Genomic DNA, 16,827 nt, shown 5'->3' on the forward strand with positions numbered 1-16,827 from the left:
TGAACCACCCCGCATATGCCAAATTCCTTTTCCCAACTCCGAGCTAAATGTCACCGTCGTAAGCAAAAGATATGGGCTGTCTTCAGACAATGGCGCATGTCTGCCATGCATAAGCCCTCGTAGCTCATACCGCTCATGTAAATCATACCCTTCTTCTACCCCTCACCGTCGGTCCCGCTCGACGACCTGTGAGTCAAATCAACGACCCCTCTATTGACGGGGTAGCGCCTACATCTGTCAGATCTCCTCCCTGTTACCGGGGTCAAGAGCGATGGGCTTACTAAGCAAGATCCATGCCTTCAGAGTCGTCCATGTCGGACGGCAGAGCCTGTGTGCGCTCACTGCTCATGCTGTCTTTGCGAGACATGCTGGAGTTGTCGAACCGATTCCCATAGCTTCCATCGACATACTCCAGCTCTTCTCCGCCAATGACGCGGCCTTCCGTGTCGATCTCCTGGGACAACTCGACCAGGGCCGAGCGTGGAAGTCGCAGGAAGCCTTGCGTACGGACGATTCTTCCCCAGTTCGTAAGGCAGAACGAAGCAGCCCTCTTTCTCAACCACTCCTCGTTGGCCAGGCCTGCACAGTACCAGATGATACAGGCGTGAAGAACGTCTAGCTCCTTGGCCAGCCTGTTGACACATAGGAGGCGGAGATGGGGGATGTTGTAGATATTTGACATGACGAGCAATCCTGCGACGTCGGCAAGGTCGGTCACGCCGTCGTCTGCGTGAATGCTGTCCGTATATAAGTAGTTGAGAAATGCCTTCACTACGCTGTACGGCTCGGGAATGTGCATCTTCTTGGTGTGGAATTCGGCCATTTGAGCATTGTACATGCGCGCGAAGTGAGGCCACCTCGCTTGAAGGATGAGCTTGTGCACATAGATAGGTGGTGATGTCGGCGCATCCGGGGAGAGCCAGTTCTGGTCGGCGGGAACATCACTGGCCCGGAACTGGCCAGCACTCATCATATCATCATCCTCATAGTCTCCGGCAAGAGCTGTGATGACGAAATCAGTCCCGCTACCTTCTTCGGGCGGCCGGTTGAACAGCTTCGCAAGGTCGGATCCTAAGCCCTTGGAGGGTTGTTCTTGCGACCTTTGGAAGGACGGCCGGGATGACTCAGCTCGGGGCTCGGGGGCATTGTTCCCCAGGAAACCATATCGCCTCAGATCAATTTCTACGATGTCGCTCAAGTATTCTTCAGAGACGGCAGGAACCATGTCATGGCCTGAATTGTCTTTGGGGCAGCCAAGCAACCAGGCCTTTGTACCATCCTCGTTCATGGTGCAATAGTGCCAGTCGTACCCAGCTTTGAAGATTTCCCGTCCTTCGGCTAGCTTCTGCCACCGCAAAGCCCCTAGGTCAAGCGAAGATAAGGAACATTCTTTCGGGGCTATAGTAGCTGCTGGGGTTACAAAGTCGAGAAGCGTTCCTGCTGAATAGATGTGGAAATGCCTCCCAGCGCCTTGCGACGGAACATTGGCGCCAGAGACGAACTTCATTGCCGATATTGACCCAGGTGCCATGGGGGCATATGTCTTGAGCTGGAAGGAAGGGGTGTTGACTTGTGCCGTCCTAGAGTTAGCGGCGTAGCCTGAAGCCCCTATGACCGTGGGGCTGCTGATAGAGTACGGCTGGCGTGGCGAGCCCGTCGTCCGGCCGATAGACGAGTGCCTGTCCGACACGCCCATATGAGGACTTGTTTCAAATGCAGGGCTACCCTTAAGATCGAGCCACCACAGATCACCAGTCTTGTCCATATCCTCGCTGAGACCGCCGAAGACCCACAGCCTGTCACCCCAGATGTAGGCGGAATGATCGAATCGGCTTACAAAGCGCCAGGATTTGGACCATGTATAAGTCTTGAGATCGAGGTAACAGATATCGTCGAGAACGTAGTTGTCATGGCCCGTTATACCACCGATGATGAATAGCTTGTCTTCGTGCAGAACGGCGGCGTGGCGGGCTCTGCCTTTGGGTACAGGGCCATTGACATGCGGCTGCATCCAGTGCGCCGTTTTGAGATCAAACACTATCAGATCCGAGAGGTAGGTGCGATGCTCGTTTTCGCCGCCGAACACGAGCAGCTTGTCGCCCTGGTATAGCGTCGCGGTGTGGCCTGCAATCATGTCTTAGCGGGGTGAATACAGAGCCTGCGAGTTGGACAAGACCTACCCATTCTGACGCCCGGGATGTCGCCAAAGTTATCCACGAGACTCCATTGGTGGCTAATAAGATCCAACTTCAGGACGTGGTTGTAGACTTCGTCGGTATACTGGTCGAAGCCGCCAAAGGCGTATATATGGTTGTTGCCGCAATAGGTTACGGAGGCGTTGACAAGGCATGCCGGGCGCGAACCAAGGGTCCTTGTGACTTTTGGCCGATAGCTTCCGTCAATCATAGCCCGGTTCTTTATCGGGGAGTTGGGCATGACGAATGTGTTGTTGGAGGAGGCGACAGAAGCCGGGGTTCCTGCGTTGGAGGCCATCGGGGAGAAAGATGGCACTGCAGATGGAGGGACGGGGACTTGGGGAGGCGGCAGCGCGAGGGCAGTCGATGTTGACGATGGGGCCGAGGCCGGGGTCGGGGCCGGAGGACCGCCAAAGAGGGACGTTTGGCAACTTCCTGGTTGCTGGTCCATGTCGGGTCGGTGTTGGGGATTCGAAAGGCAGGCAAGCGCGGCTGTCCAGATGCCTATGCGGGCATCGCGTTGGGTCGAGGAAGAAAAGCAACAGACGATGCTGAAAGCGCCAACTGGGTTGAGTAGCGGAACGTAGGTCTGGTACGTATAAAGAACGAGAAGGCGCGGACCCGCAGTGCAGTCGGTGTCGGTGTCGGTGTCGGTCGAGGCTGGGGAGATGCAGCGGGACTTTTTGAGTTACGTTATCACGAGAGTGTCAGTAGCCTTGTCTTGTGATCTGATCAGGCCATTTGCCATTTGCCAGCAGCATTTGATTTGATTCCAGTCGCGCCGGGCTTGGCAGCCAGTCGAGTCGCCAGTCAGCGCTGGGCGCTAGGCGCTAGGCGCTAGGCAGAGAAAAAGTCAGGGTTCAGGAGCCACAGCGCACAGACCATGGAATACCAGCCACAATAAGGGATGACGAGCGGGTCGCGGGTGGCTGCTTCCCCCACTTGGCTGGGTTGCTGGTCGGTTGCCGCCTGCGGTTGCCCGGTCAGGATGCGCAGAAGGGGAATCTTGTTTTGATTGCCGTATAAGTTCACCATCCCGACTCCTTGAATGACCATTACTCTCTCTCCCTCATGCTACATACAACATCTCTCCCTCACACCCTACTGAAACTCTCCACAACCTGCTGCTCTCTATCTCCAGTAGAGAGTCAAGTCAACCGTCCAAGCCTTTCACAAGCCCACCCGATCTCGGTCCGCTAGATCTCATCGCTGTCCTGCCAGCCATCTGATCGCCCTGCCGACGAGAGCCGTTCTTCGTGAAGGCTGCCTTCGATTCATCGAGCACAACCACGACAGATTACTAACACTGCAACAACAATTTCCAGGAACCATTAGCTTGAGTCTCTTGGAGCTCGCTCGATTTCGTCGGAGCCCATACTCACTCTTCACTCTACACATTCACACACACAACTCCGATACCATTCATACAACATGGCATCCGTCGTAGTTACCACCCCTCTCAAGTCCCACACGGGACTTTTCAACTCCCGCACCGCTGGCGGCCGCATGCCCCTGACCCCCTCGCCCCGCCAACGCCAAGTCACTGCCTCCAACATCGGCTCATCGCCCTTCACCCCGGAGAGAAAGTCCAGTGACGTCACTCGTCCATCGACCAAGTCCGTGTACGGAGGTAACTTGTCTTCACACTTCGCCAAGGCCTCTTCAAGGTCGCACCGTGACTCGCCCAAGCAGTCCGGCAAGTCGAGCAAGTCCAACATTGCCCGCGAGACTTCCACTCCCCGCAAAGCCCTCGAGCTCGGCGTCTCAGACTTCACCCTCGTCGGTACGGGCAAAGCTAGCGGCAAGTCTAAGAAGGCGTCCCTCCGAAAGCAACAGACGAGCAAGACCACTGTCACATACGCTGCCGACCGGTTTATTCCCAACCGCAGCAACAGCTCGGCTATCTCCAACGCTGGCTCGGGCAAGCTCGACGTCCAAGACAAGCAGCGACCCAAGTCTCTCACCAGCGAGTCTTCGGCTGTTCTCTCCACAGCCGCAGACGAAGCCATCGCCGCCCTCGAGGGCCTCAACATCAACGATGACGATACCACCTCGTACTCGCGCCCCTCGCCCAACAACGTCGCATACCAAGACTCACTCGCCAACGCCTGCGGCGTCAACCTGAACACTCGCATTCTGCAGTTCAAGCCTGCTCCCCCGGAGTCGTCCAAGCCCATCGACCTCCGACAGCAGTACAACCGACCTCTCAAGGCCGCCAATGCCCCGGCTCAGTTCCGTCGCCGCGTCGCAACTGCTCCTGAGCGCGTCCTCGATGCTCCGGGTCTTATCGATGACTACTATCTGAACCTCCTTGACTGGAGCAGCGGCAACCAGGTCGCCATTGGTCTGGAGCGCAACGTCTACGTCTGGTCCGCCGACGAGGGTAGCGTCAGCTGCCTGCTCGAGACCAACCCTGATACCTACGTCAGCAGCGTTAAGTGGTCTGGTGACGGTGCCTACGTCAGCGTTGGTCTGGGAACTGGCGAGGTTCAGATCTGGGATGTTGCCGAGGGCCAGAAGATTCGAAGCATGTTCGGTCACGACACCCGCGTTGGTGTCATGGGCTGGAACAAGCACCTCCTCTCTACTGGTGCTCGCAGTGGCCTCGTCTTCAACCACGATGTTCGTATCGCCGAGCACAAGGTTGCCGAGCTCGTGTCCCACACTTCCGAGGTCTGTGGCCTCGAGTGGCGTGCCGACGGTGCCCAGCTGGCTACTGGAGGCAACGACAACTTGGTGTCGATCTGGGATGCCCGGTCCCTAGTCGTGCCCAAGTTCACCAAGACCAACCACAAGGCTGCGGTCAAGGCCCTCGCTTGGTGCCCCTGGAACGCCAACCTCCTTGCCACCGGAGGTGGTTCGTACGATCGCCACATCCACTTCTGGAACACCACCTCTGGTGCCCGCGTCAACAGTATCGACACTGGTTCCCAGGTGACCAGCTTGCGCTGGAGCACGAGCTACAAGGAGATTGTCAGCTCCAGCGGCTTCCCCGACAACTCGCTGAGCATCTGGAGCTACCCGACTCTGGTCCGCAACGTCGAGATCCCTGCTCACGAGAGCCGTGTCCTTCACAGCTGTCTCAGCCCCGATGGCCAGATGCTTGCCACTGCCGGTAGGTTTGCTGATACCCCCACGCCTATACAATGTGACCCCCTTGCTAACGTATTTGACCAGCTGCCGATGAAAGCTTGAAGTTCTGGAAGGTCTTCGAGAAGAAGGCCGGCGCCTCTGCCGGTGTTGGCGGTGCCAGCGGTTCCTCGGGCAAGGCCGAGATGACCAAGCAAATGACTATCCGATAAGACCATGGTCGGTAGAATAAGTGTGAATGTCAGATCCCACGTCAACAGAAAGAACAACAGTAGGTATTTACGGTTTCATTCTGGCATTTCCGGTACTGCGGGTTTCAGGTCTTAAGTCATTTCAGCGAGGAGTTGGGATACAGCATCAGCCCCGATTTTGGCTTGGTCATGAGAAACGATTATTGCGCAGCACAGCACGCACGCCCCGAGGGGCACAAAGATACCACCATCCATTGGAGTTCAAGATTGTTTGATTGCTTGTATGTATATATAAATCATGGGGCGTTTTGGGAAATTTGAGGACAATGCAATGCATACACATACACAGGGCTCGATGGCCTCCCCTGCTGAACAGGTTTTCCCGTACCGTAACCCCGTAGATAGCAATGAAGATTATAATAATGAAGTGCTAGTGTCTTTCTTGTACATGATTTTCGTATGGAGTATGCCCGGTCAGTCCATGCTATATAGCTATATAACAAGTACGCTGTAGTGTCCTTGTGTCTGATCTACGGCTGCCGGAGACTGTCTAATGTCCCCAAACACCACCTGTCTGCAGCAGCCTTAATATCTATCATCACTGTATGTTACCCGTTGGCTCCCCGCCCGGTAAAAATAACAGTCGATGCCACTTACTCGAAGAAGTAAGTCATAGAGGATTAACGGTATCCGGTGAGTGTGGCCAACAATCTGGCCCTCTCATCCCACCTTCTTCCCACCCTCCCTCATTTTGTACTTTCCTTCCCCTTTGCTCCTTTTCTTTTTTCGATGTATTCATCAGCCAATAAAGGCACACAAGGTTTGATAACATCCGGGCTTCTCTCAAAGCCATACGCCCGTAGACTGACTATATGAGCGAGGAAACAAACAGGTACTGCGGCCAATAAAACAGACGTACTGGCTCATTCGTTCCCTTGGCGGTCTGCTTTGGTGGTTTGGCATTACGGCAGGATGCAGGATGACATGAGATTTCAGACTTATCGCTCGCTTGTGCTTTGCTTGCATGTCCATCCTATAATCTATAGGTATGTACGCTGACTGCTGCTGCAATGAAAATGTAACCAGACGTCATTTTTTTCGGCTGTTGCTGTTGTTGCAGTCATGCATGGGGCTGAGTAGTGTTTTTTTTGGCGACACACGCCGTCACATAAGGAGAGACGACGTTGCGTGTATGCGGGTGGTGTGTCCGCGTATGCGTATGCGGGTGAACGAGAATATATGATATGAGCATGCGGTCGGTCTACCCCATCACGCGCGAGAGACATGGAAGTGTGTGTCACCACCCGAAAAACCAAGAGACGCAGCAGGCGCAGTAGGCGCAGGCGCAAGTCTTCCACTTTCTTCCGGCGGCCCAATCCCCGGGCTTGCCGAAGCTGCAGCCGGATGTGCAGTGGCAACTGCTTCCCCGGGAAGGACATGTCGGGCGGGCGCCCTCTTTTGCCTTTCGGACCTCCCTTGTTTGTATCCCTTTTTCACGACCCAAGGGGGAAAGCCGAAGAAGACCGGCACGCAACCGGTGTCGTAACGTAGATGCATCAGAAACCAGCAACCATGCAGGTAGCTGTAGTATATAATAGGTGGATTTCGAAATAAAGGAGGGTTAGAAGGGGGAGGACAGGCCGAAGCCGACACTCCCCGATAGCCATCATGCAATGCGTGCGCGCCCTGGCGTATCCATTTCCCCTTTCTTCCTTTTTTAATCTACGTCCAGGAGGAGAGAATATGCATTGTAGCAAACAAATAAATCTCTTGCCAACCTCCCCTCCATTTTTATATCATGTACCGTCGCATTTCTCAGGCGGTACTTTTTGCCGCGACCTCCTGCCTGATACCGAATGCGGATAGATGATTACATACATCTATATTGCTTCGGTCAGTGTCTCTTGGGCACAGATAACGTCCATCAGACCAATCACCAGACTGGATATCCTTACCGGTCGAGCCGTGCCATTTCGCAGCCAATTGCCACGACATCCGCGGATCCCATGTGTCGCAAAAGGGGGAAAGGAGTCAACACCATTTTGGGGCATCGAACTGGCTGGATGGGTGGTACCGAAGGATACCATCTTCATCCAAAGCGACAACCGGGGTTTCTTTCATGATCAAGAGTGCATGCACTCGTACCGATCTGTCGTCTGGGGCTGGCTTGAGGTCAGAAGGATGGATGGATGGATGGAAGGACGGAGCAAAGTGATAACCCAGGTCAGCGAGCCCCTTGTTGCTATTGCAACGTGGACGCATCTTGTTTGCTTACTCTCTCGATCATGGTGTATGTACTGAAGGGGTGGAGTTGTAGCCCGAAGCCACGATCCTGGCTGATAGGACTGAACGAAGAACCAGCAGGATGATGGGACGTCCTTCCGAGTACGACATCGCAAGTAAGCCCTCCCTACCCCTCTTCTACGCCCCATCCGCACGTGTTGGAACAAAATAGATTGGGTATGAACGATGGAAATTGGGTAGGACGAGAGTCAGACCTACCCCCGGCCCGAGTGAGACAACGGGATCTTGGAGGTAAGACATGCGTCTCCCACCCGTGATCGCTTGCATCCCCCTATTCCCATCCGGTGACTAGCACGCGGCTACACGGAAATTGGAGGAAGGGGGTTGGCAAGAACACATAACCACCTTTAGGCATCTAAGAGTAGCTGAGACGCCCCAAGAGGGGAATAAAACGAAGGACAGGGAAGCCTAACGAGAGGGACGACACCGTGACTGACAACTGTCCTTGCATTGTCTGCTGCAAGCAGAGGCATCACGCAAGGAAATTAAGTGGCCGCCGAGTCCCGACGGTCTGGGTAAGTGCGGGTGGGGAATCGTCCATCCGTGATTCGTCTTCAGCCAATTCAGCGATGATGATTGCGGGGATAGGACAGGCTTCACTCCCGGGCGAGGTTTCCTCAGACAGCCCTCGAAGCAGGTCATATGACAGTCTTGTACATAAGTAATTCGAGCAAAGCGCTTCATTGGGTCCTCGGCGCCAACGAGGGCGCTGCGTATCAACAGGGCTGCCAGGTGGGTATCGCGTAAAGCAGCCGAGCGACGGCGGCTAGCATCATTCTTCAGGGGTGCCGGCCGCCTCCCTGGAGCTGGTCTTGTATGTGTGTATGTGTGTGTGATGACCTGCAAGGCCAAAACGTTACTTTGAAGGCCCTTTGAAGACCGACCACTGCTCAAGTCATTGTCGATGATGTGTCACGGGAGTGCATGGTGACGTCTGGTGACGTGGTAAATAGCACCTGGGCGGTAGGTAGCAATGGTAAGTATATCAAGGTGAGATTCAAAAAAGAAAAGCGTCTTGGCTTGGCGTTTCCACCTTTCTGATCGTTGTTGATCATGGCCTTGCTTTGCTATCAGGCCGTCGTAGGTGATCATGAAGGCCAACCGAGGGTCTTGCCCCCAGCAAGACCACAACTGCAGGCCGGCTTCCAAACGCCAAATCTGGTTCCCAACTCTGGAAAAACAAACAATACAGTTTTCTCGCCAGTCAATGGTCAGTCTCGGCCGATACAACATCAGATATGACAACAGCCGGATTAATCCATGCCCAACTCTTTCCCATGTGTCTCTACCTCTCGAACAAACACATCCCTCGGCACTCCCAAGCCTCATAACTCGTGGCCTGACAAGAGACCCCGTCTTTGCGCGACTACTTCTGCCTGCAGGGGTGCCTGGAAAGCCGATCGTGAACAATCGAGATGAGGGGGCCAGGTTAGGTCTGCCCTGTAGAGAAACCCCGTTCACGCTAATCGTGAAAAGGGGCAAGTGTAGCATCAATCTCTGAAGAAGCTACCCTTGGCGCCGTTGCCTGGATTTGCAGGAGACACCGGCATGCGCCCATCTCATTTGCCAGAATCTCGGCCCTAGATAGACATTCATCATGGAGGTCCACGAGCTGAAGATGCCCAGTACCTGCTCGCCAAAATGCAGCAAACCCTTCGAGAACTGCCAAGCTCAGTAAGTGAAATCTGGCTCGATGGGATCAATGGAACATCTGAAGATGCGACAAGATTGAGCAGTGGGGTCCTTATTGGTCGATATTGAACTCATAGCACTAACGACCACGCTGGTCTTTGGCTCCTTGTAATGGCCCCGACAATAGCTTAGCCTCTGCTGTCCTTGTCAAAGCTTGAAGGACATATATTCGTGCTGCCATGACCAGCATTGTAAAGGGCCCTTTCTTTAGGATTGCCGGCTAGGCTTCCTGAAGTGGCTGTGCAAAAATAAACAGCAACCTAGGCGACGTTTTGGGCTGTGATGCGTACACACTTATAGTTGCCATGACGAAAGCGGGAAAAACGTGCTGCCACGTGGCTTTGCAATTATGGCTTTCTTGCAACCCAGACATGCCTTGACTTACGGTTAGTACACACAGAAGGTTACTCATCCAAGAAGAAGGATAGGAATACTCACATTCGGCATGAGATCCTCTTAGGCCGCATACAAATCTCCCGCTTGACCTCGGCGTTGAGCTTCTCGACTTGATCCAAAGTCATTCCGGCATAGCGAGTCAACGGCGCAATTGACATCGCGGGGATGGCTGATTGCATGCCAAGGTTGAACCATCGTGCGATATTCTTGAGGCGCTCGTCTTGGGGCCAGGGATGATATGGAATCTCCTGTACTTGATGTGTAATCTCCACGAATCCAAGCTGCTGGAGCAGAGCAGGAAGATCATCTTTGGGGAATAAAGGCTTCCCGTACTGTTCGTAAGCCCCGTACACTTCTCTCATCCAATACTCGATGCTCGAGTTTTCGGGCAAGCTATTGTCAGGGCTGAAAGGACGGTAGTCGATCTCAATATGCTCGAAAAGCCCGGTACCAGGCTTCAAATGCCTTAAATCTGCCGTCAGTGCTATTTTCCAGTCGGCAAGGAGGATTTTGACTGACTTGAAAACATTTTGGTATACGGTGCGCCAGTCAGCCACGCAGCCTCCGAGCAGGCGCATGTGAATAAGGTCCATCGAGTTCGGATCAAGATCCCACGTAGGGTCTGTTATATCCCTCGGTTGGAATTGCATGCCAAGTGCCATGCTAGAGCTGTGTTAGCAAAGTATTGGAAGATATTGACAGGAATCATACTTCGCAGGCTGCATCCTCATACTCAAATCCCACCCAAGAATACTCGCACCAGGGTAAAGGCTGGATGGATAGCATTAGTTGATGAAACTTTGGCCGATTGAAGATGTGGGGGAGGCTATGCCCATACTCGGCCATGTCAATACACCAGATACCCGTGCCACAGCCGAGATCAAGAATCTTCGGCGGCCCATTGCACAGCAGGCGCCGTGCGTGAAGACCTTTCACCGAGCGTGGTTCACGTCCTGGCTTCTGGTCTTCATCTTCACGGGTGACGGTGAAGAACTTGTGTTGTATATCTTGTCTATCTTGTTCGATCTATGGCCAGTCAGTCTGCGAATGCGCTTCGATCCTGGAGGGCGGGAAAAGGACTCACATCGTCGCATGGGAAAGGGCAGTCACCGAAAGATCCATAACCTCGCTTGTTCTCCACGTAGAAGGACCTGGACAAGGCCAATATGCTGTCATAGAGTAAGTTGGTATTCGCTCACTAGTCTGTTTCTGTGGTGTTTGCGGAAGCAACATACTCAGGAGGAGTGTTACCGCTGGTCGCCATAGTTGCAGGAAGCTGAGGTCGCCGACGCCAGTTCTGTGAAGCTCCCCGAGCCAGGTAGGCTGAGCTGTCCTTAGGTTATTGCCCGGAACGCGCCGATGGAGTTCGGAGCAAGTTCCGCGACACGGAGATACGAATGAGTGAAGAGGGCCACGATGGCAAGCCTGAAAACGCAGGAGGATAGTCGACGAGACTCTTGCAGGCGTGGTGGTGGCGGGGTTTGATTCGCGAAACAACGGTGTTTTTTGGTGGCGGGTCGATGGGAGGGTGTCGCAAAGCAGAGGCAAATCTTGAAAGCTAGGTAAGGTTTGGACGGCAAATTAGGTAGACTTTGGGGTTTGTACGTGATCGAAGACGCCTGCAAGCCTAGAAACCATGTCCTCTCGAAGTACTTTATATGCGAGTCCAATGTGCTGTAGCTGTGGGCCTCCGCCATTCGCTAGACAGGAACAAGTATTGATGTAGGCACCTACCTACATGCAAATCATTTCCAACGTGTTTACTAGGGGCTATCCATTTTAATAAATGTGCTATAAGGAGGTAGGTAGGTATACTTTGCTTTTGTTGAAATGTGGGCTCCTTTTCCCCTGGTCTTCTTTTCCCTGGCACTGATCTAAGCTCGGGTTTTAGAGCAGAGTAACCTCAGGTACAAAGTAGGCGATAAATCTGTTCAAATAAAAATACGGATCTTTTTAGGCAAGTTTGGGCGCAGGGTTCACAACGTCCACCTGCCCCATGTAGGCAGTGGGTATATACATATACCAGGTACTTAACATGTAGGTAAGTAGGCAGTAGCAGTTGGGTACTTCCATACTTCCACCATCACCATCCACCACTGCTTCCAAGTCGTATACAGGGCACAGACGTTCTTTTCTTCCTTTCTGGCCGATGAATAGTGAATCGAGATGCACAGAGCTGCGTGGGAATTGGATTGCTTCAAACATGCTTTACGTCCATGCTTCCGGAGTCGATGTTTCGGTCGCGGGCGTCCCCAACATTGAAGCCTTCCTGCTTGACGTACCTCAGCCCCAGCAAGGGACCTATCGCGGACCTAAACGATGCGACCACCCGCTCGCGTGTAACTCGCTGGTGGTGATATGAGTATGAGCAGCGGCCAGGCCACCATAGCAACCCCTTCCTTACTAGGTAGACAACATACAGCTTGCGTGTCATTCCAGGCCTCAGGCCAGGTTGGGTTGCTTGAAGTGAGAAACCAACCGCCGAAATGCGTTGTCCGATGATGCGCGATACGTCAGCTCAGCCCAAGCAAGTGCTTGCTCTCTGTCCCTCATTCTTGTCCCCGACTCGACTTAAACACGTCGTCCTTGTCCAGGAACAGGAATCAATCGGGGCAGATGCCATTTCTGGGTGGCCTTCTTGTCCACGAACGAAAAGCCCCTCGAATGCGCTCCCAGATAGAGTCGCTACTCGGTGGTTGAGCAAGAATTCCCTCGCAATTTCCACAATTAAGTTACGTTCCATTCTCATATCGAGAGGTCATACTACGTACCGCGACATTGCATATTCTGGAAATTGGTCATGTCGTTATCGATATAGAAGCAACCGACTTGGCCATCGCCGTCCTTGTTGGCGTCGTTTGAGTGATCTATCGTCGTTGTATTCCCGAGGTAGTCTCGGCGTTTTGGTTCTACAACGACCAATGCCAAGAACCACCTACCCTGGACATATACACCTAAATAAACAAATACTACTATGCATGTAGCTCCGACCTCAGCAAGTAGTCACTGGTTTCCTCCGAATCAACTCGGGCATTGGGCTCTGAGCTTCATGCGACTGAACTTATTTCGTCATATGTAACTGTCAATTGGCCTGTTGGCGTTGGGGTGGATCATTCAATCGAACATACTTGTACATACATTGATACAATATCGTGCTATGTACCACACCGCTTCGAGCCTGGTCCCGCTCAGCACCAAAAGGACCAAGGCGCATTCCAGACTGCCTCTGCGCGCTCAATTTGTATCTTGGTAGGAACACGCGGAGGAACTGCGAGATTCACCCTGGTTACTGGTTAAGTCTGTTCAGCTCGATTGAATGAGGCAGCAGGCCGGAAAGTCCGTTTCTATTCTATTAATGTCTACCGCCAGTTGGAGATGGTCGGACGGTGAGGTTTGCGCTGCAGTATCGCTGCAGTGTCGGGTACAGAGCTTCCGACTCCTTCGGCTCCGCGTTCCATGTTCCATGCTTCAGGACGCCAATCTGCTCTCGTGCGCGCGCGCTTTGAGGGGGGTTCTTCGGGACCCCCCGCTGTCTGTGCCTAATACAGGGGACAGCAAACAGACGTGGCAGGTAACCAGGGTGGGAGCAAACAATGGCCGCGGCAGTGCGCCTAGCAGAACTTCTTAACCGAGCAATAATGCTCGCGCTGCCTCGCGCTTACGCCTTGCAAATCCACACACCGACTGGAGCGAGTCGACGAAGCCCCCTTGATGGATTAATACTGGATATGTCTTGCTGCTCGTTGTTTCATACAGAGACGGTCAGCGCCAAAACGTACCATTCTTGGGTATCAGTTGTCGCCGGTTGATTAAGAATCATCGATCAGGATAGGCCAATGCTACTGAGACAGCAAGACAAGACACGTAGTTGATGCACGCCGAGTTCGTCCTGGCCGGATACTGTAACCTGAAATGGCTGGCTGATGTGGTTGACCATGCTTTTGGCCTCATATTCTCGCGATCCAACAGGCTACCATCCAGGTTCCTTGCGCTGGCAGCCATTGGCCATTCAAGCAAAGTCGGACTTGTGCGCAGAAGACTTCCAAGGCCCTTCTTACATATGCACACTCCAGACTTCCAATCCTAACCTTACATCCAATCAGCCACCTGTGCAATTGCTGAGAGCAGGTACGATTTACGGATATAAGCGGGTTTGAGCGAGTTAGCTCATCCGTGATTGGTTGGCAACTAGCTTACCAGCCAGTCGGGAACCAATGAGCGCGCTTGAACTTCGGGTGGATTTGGAGGTACATCCAAGCCAGAACCCGCCTTCAGGCCAGTATTCCTGACCACCTTCTTATGCATTTGTTATTACCGTCCAAAGGCATGTACCTACCGGCCTACCTAATCCTGAAAAGCCCTCCCAGTGTCTCTAGACTGGCCTGCGTCCGCGTGTGCTCCTATAGGGCTACAACTACAGGTCTATGCTACACGAGATAGGTCGTGCTTGCAGTGATTTGGTTGTAGCTCGGTATGTACTTCTACGTGAAGAAGCATGGGTCTCGAAGCAGAAATGGACTGATGAGGTACGTACGTCTGGCGTATGTACGTGGAAATGTTCCCGAATGCTTCTCACCGGCACCACAACGCAACGTGCAATCTACGGAGACGCTCAGACATCAACTTCTCCTGGCTTGCTAGCCACTAACTCTATCGCCCTTCCTCCTGCCGCCTCGTGTTCCCAGACTCGTACGATTTGTTTGGGTCAAGGCCACCACCACCCTCTTGCCTGCTACATCAGGGCGGCCCCAGATTCCCATGTCCGTCCATGCCCATGCCCACCGGCTCGAGCAGCCTAGCCTTGCCAGCTCGCCTCCTGTCCGATCAAGGCTTCTTGAAGAAGGCATCCAGTTGGTTGCAACACTACAGGTCCGTGCCGTCTCCATAATCGGAAAATTGCCGATGGGGAACATCTCTTCTTAATCTGCATGCCCTTCTCCAGTTCCTGCGGGACACCATGGCACCATGGCACCATGGCACACTGCTTGTGTCACGAGTCAGGGTCGAATTGGCCTAGTGCCGCAATGACGCAGGGTAGAAAGTGCCCGATACGCCCTTCTCTTTCTGGACTGATACAATAGCATACCTGCCCTAGACCGCTTTTTGGCTAGACTCCGCCAGCGCTATGACGGGCATTGCTTTAGTTCGGTGGTAGTTGAACTTGGCAACCCCCCTTATGTAAGTGTGTAGGATGTGTGAACTACATAGTGCAGGCAGGAGTGTGGATGTGGATGTGGATGTGGATGTGGATGTGTTCCAGCTGCGATGGAAGCGGCAGCCGCACTTCAACCGCCTGCCCCTTGTGGAAGACTACTGAGCAAAGCATTCATTACCAACCTGGAAAGCATGGGGAGGGCGAGTGAGCAACACGGAGACAAGCACCCATCAAAGATGTCTGTCTACATCATACGCCCTATTCATGCCTGCCTGCATTGGGTACTTGCCCTTACATGTAGGTAGGCACCTGCACTCTTTTATTGTTGATCGTCCCTCGATAACGGCAAATGGTTTGGCCCATTAAAGACAGCACTTGAGACTTTCAGCGCCAGACAGTGATAGAGACCACGGCCAAGGTACTATGCCATGGTCGGCCCTGGTTTCTTCACTGTTGCAGTTGGCTAACGGAAATCCTCACATGGCCGCATACTCACCTACCTAAGGTATGGCTTCCCTCCTGGGAACTGTTGGCGCCCCCGGCGAAATATTGCCCTGAGTGACCTGAGGATTGACCGGTGCTCGTTCCACCACTTTCTGATCGAGGGTACGGAGATGGGTACCTGTGTCACCAGAACGGCGGCCCGCGCGACAAATGGGCGTCGATCCCTACCTACCACGACCCGACCTCTGCAGCATCGCCATGCTGGAACATCCAGCAGCAAGCGAGTTGCTACCTCCAACCCTTCTCAAGGAGGACAAATATGCCAGCAACAATCATCACACCACTGTATTCGCCGTGCATCCTTCGACCCGACATGATGGTTCAATTATTTCGGGGTGTCTCGGGGTATTTCGGCTCACCTGCCAATCCTGGGCAAGCGACGAAGCATCGGCATTTCAACCATCGTTGTTACATGAGCATCTCATGCAACCGGGGGTCGACCACTGGAATGCATGCGACGTACGCGCACCACCCAAAGAAAAAGCCTCGTACTGTCGAACTGGCGACGTCAAGGGACCACAACTCTTGGCATCCACCTGGTCTCAGCTGAACTTCACTTGCTATAGCCTAGTCGGGCGCCGCCCACCGACAGATCCGGCATTCACTTCTCTCTGCCCAGCTCGCAGCAAGTGAGTAGCAGATAAAGCTGAGTTACTTGCGGCCGGCACTTCCTCAGGACCTTCACCGTCGCTTGATGGATAGTGGGTTGCCGCAGAGCTGAGAGGAACTGCGCTTCTCGCAGGCCTCTTCAATATAAACGCCCTGAAGGCCCTGGAGAGGCATTGGAATATTCACGCAAGATTACCAGCACTCAAAGCTGAACCTGACAAGAGTGAATATGTACGTACAGCTTAGCCGCAACACCAATACTGTCACACCATTGGCTCCCCTGTCTACTGTTCATTCTCTTAGCCGAGTACAGCTGACTGCATGTGGGCAGTTCAGCGGGTAGGCGTTTACAAGTGGGCACTCACAGTGCGATCCAGAAATAAGGCGAGACAAGGCACATTGGAAGTTTCGCCCGAGAACCTGTCTTGGTTGTTCCGTCCAGAAACTGTTTTCCATGGATCTTGAATTTCGCCAGTTTTTAACTCCATGCATACAAACCCTGCTACTCGTTGCATATAGGTGGAGTTGGGGCCCTGGCAGCAGCGGGAATCTGTGGACGATCATGAAACCGCGACCACGTTCCTACGACTTGAAACCTTCAGGAACAGGCAGCTCGAGCAGACTCGAACACCGTCTGCTCACACTGTATACAGCCTCTAGCTCCCACATGAGCCACGAGCATGCTCAAGGG

The 16,827-nt window shown here is 53.5% G+C and overlaps 3 protein-coding genes across 3 annotated transcripts; 1 reads left to right on the top strand and 2 right to left on the bottom strand.

Annotated features, from left to right (window-relative positions):
* Window positions 1-280: 280 nt before the first annotated feature.
* PG997_009426 (kelch repeat protein) lies at window positions 281-2,646 on the bottom strand (the record flags this gene model as incomplete). Its single annotated transcript, XM_066813741.1, has 2 exons — window positions 281-2,124; window positions 2,181-2,646. The coding sequence occupies 2 exons, from the start codon at window positions 2,644-2,646 to the stop codon at window positions 281-283; spliced, it is 2,310 nt and encodes a 769-aa protein (XP_066665703.1).
* Window positions 2,647-3,626: 980 nt separating this feature from the next.
* On the top strand, window positions 3,627-5,497 carry PG997_009427 (WD40-repeat-containing domain protein; the record flags this gene model as incomplete). The annotated part of the gene is made up of 2 exons (XM_066813742.1): window positions 3,627-5,310; window positions 5,373-5,497. 2 exons carry the CDS (start codon window positions 3,627-3,629, stop codon window positions 5,495-5,497), a joined length of 1,809 nt encoding a protein of 602 aa, XP_066665704.1.
* A 4,322-nt stretch (window positions 5,498-9,819) lies between these two features.
* Window positions 9,820-11,132, bottom strand: PG997_009428 (methyltransferase LaeA; the record flags this gene model as incomplete). The annotated part of the gene is made up of 6 exons (XM_066813743.1): window positions 9,820-9,847; window positions 9,911-10,531; window positions 10,580-10,639; window positions 10,707-10,894; window positions 10,953-11,037; window positions 11,104-11,132. 6 exons carry the CDS (start codon window positions 11,130-11,132, stop codon window positions 9,820-9,822), a joined length of 1,011 nt encoding a protein of 336 aa, XP_066665705.1.
* Window positions 11,133-16,827: the final 5,695 nt, after the last annotated feature.

The sequence above is a fragment of the Apiospora hydei genome (genome assembly GCF_038363865.1).
Source record: "Apiospora hydei strain CBS 114990 chromosome Unknown utg000007l_segment0_segment0, whole genome shotgun sequence".
Lineage (NCBI taxonomy): Eukaryota > Fungi > Ascomycota > Sordariomycetes > Amphisphaeriales > Apiosporaceae > Apiospora > Apiospora hydei.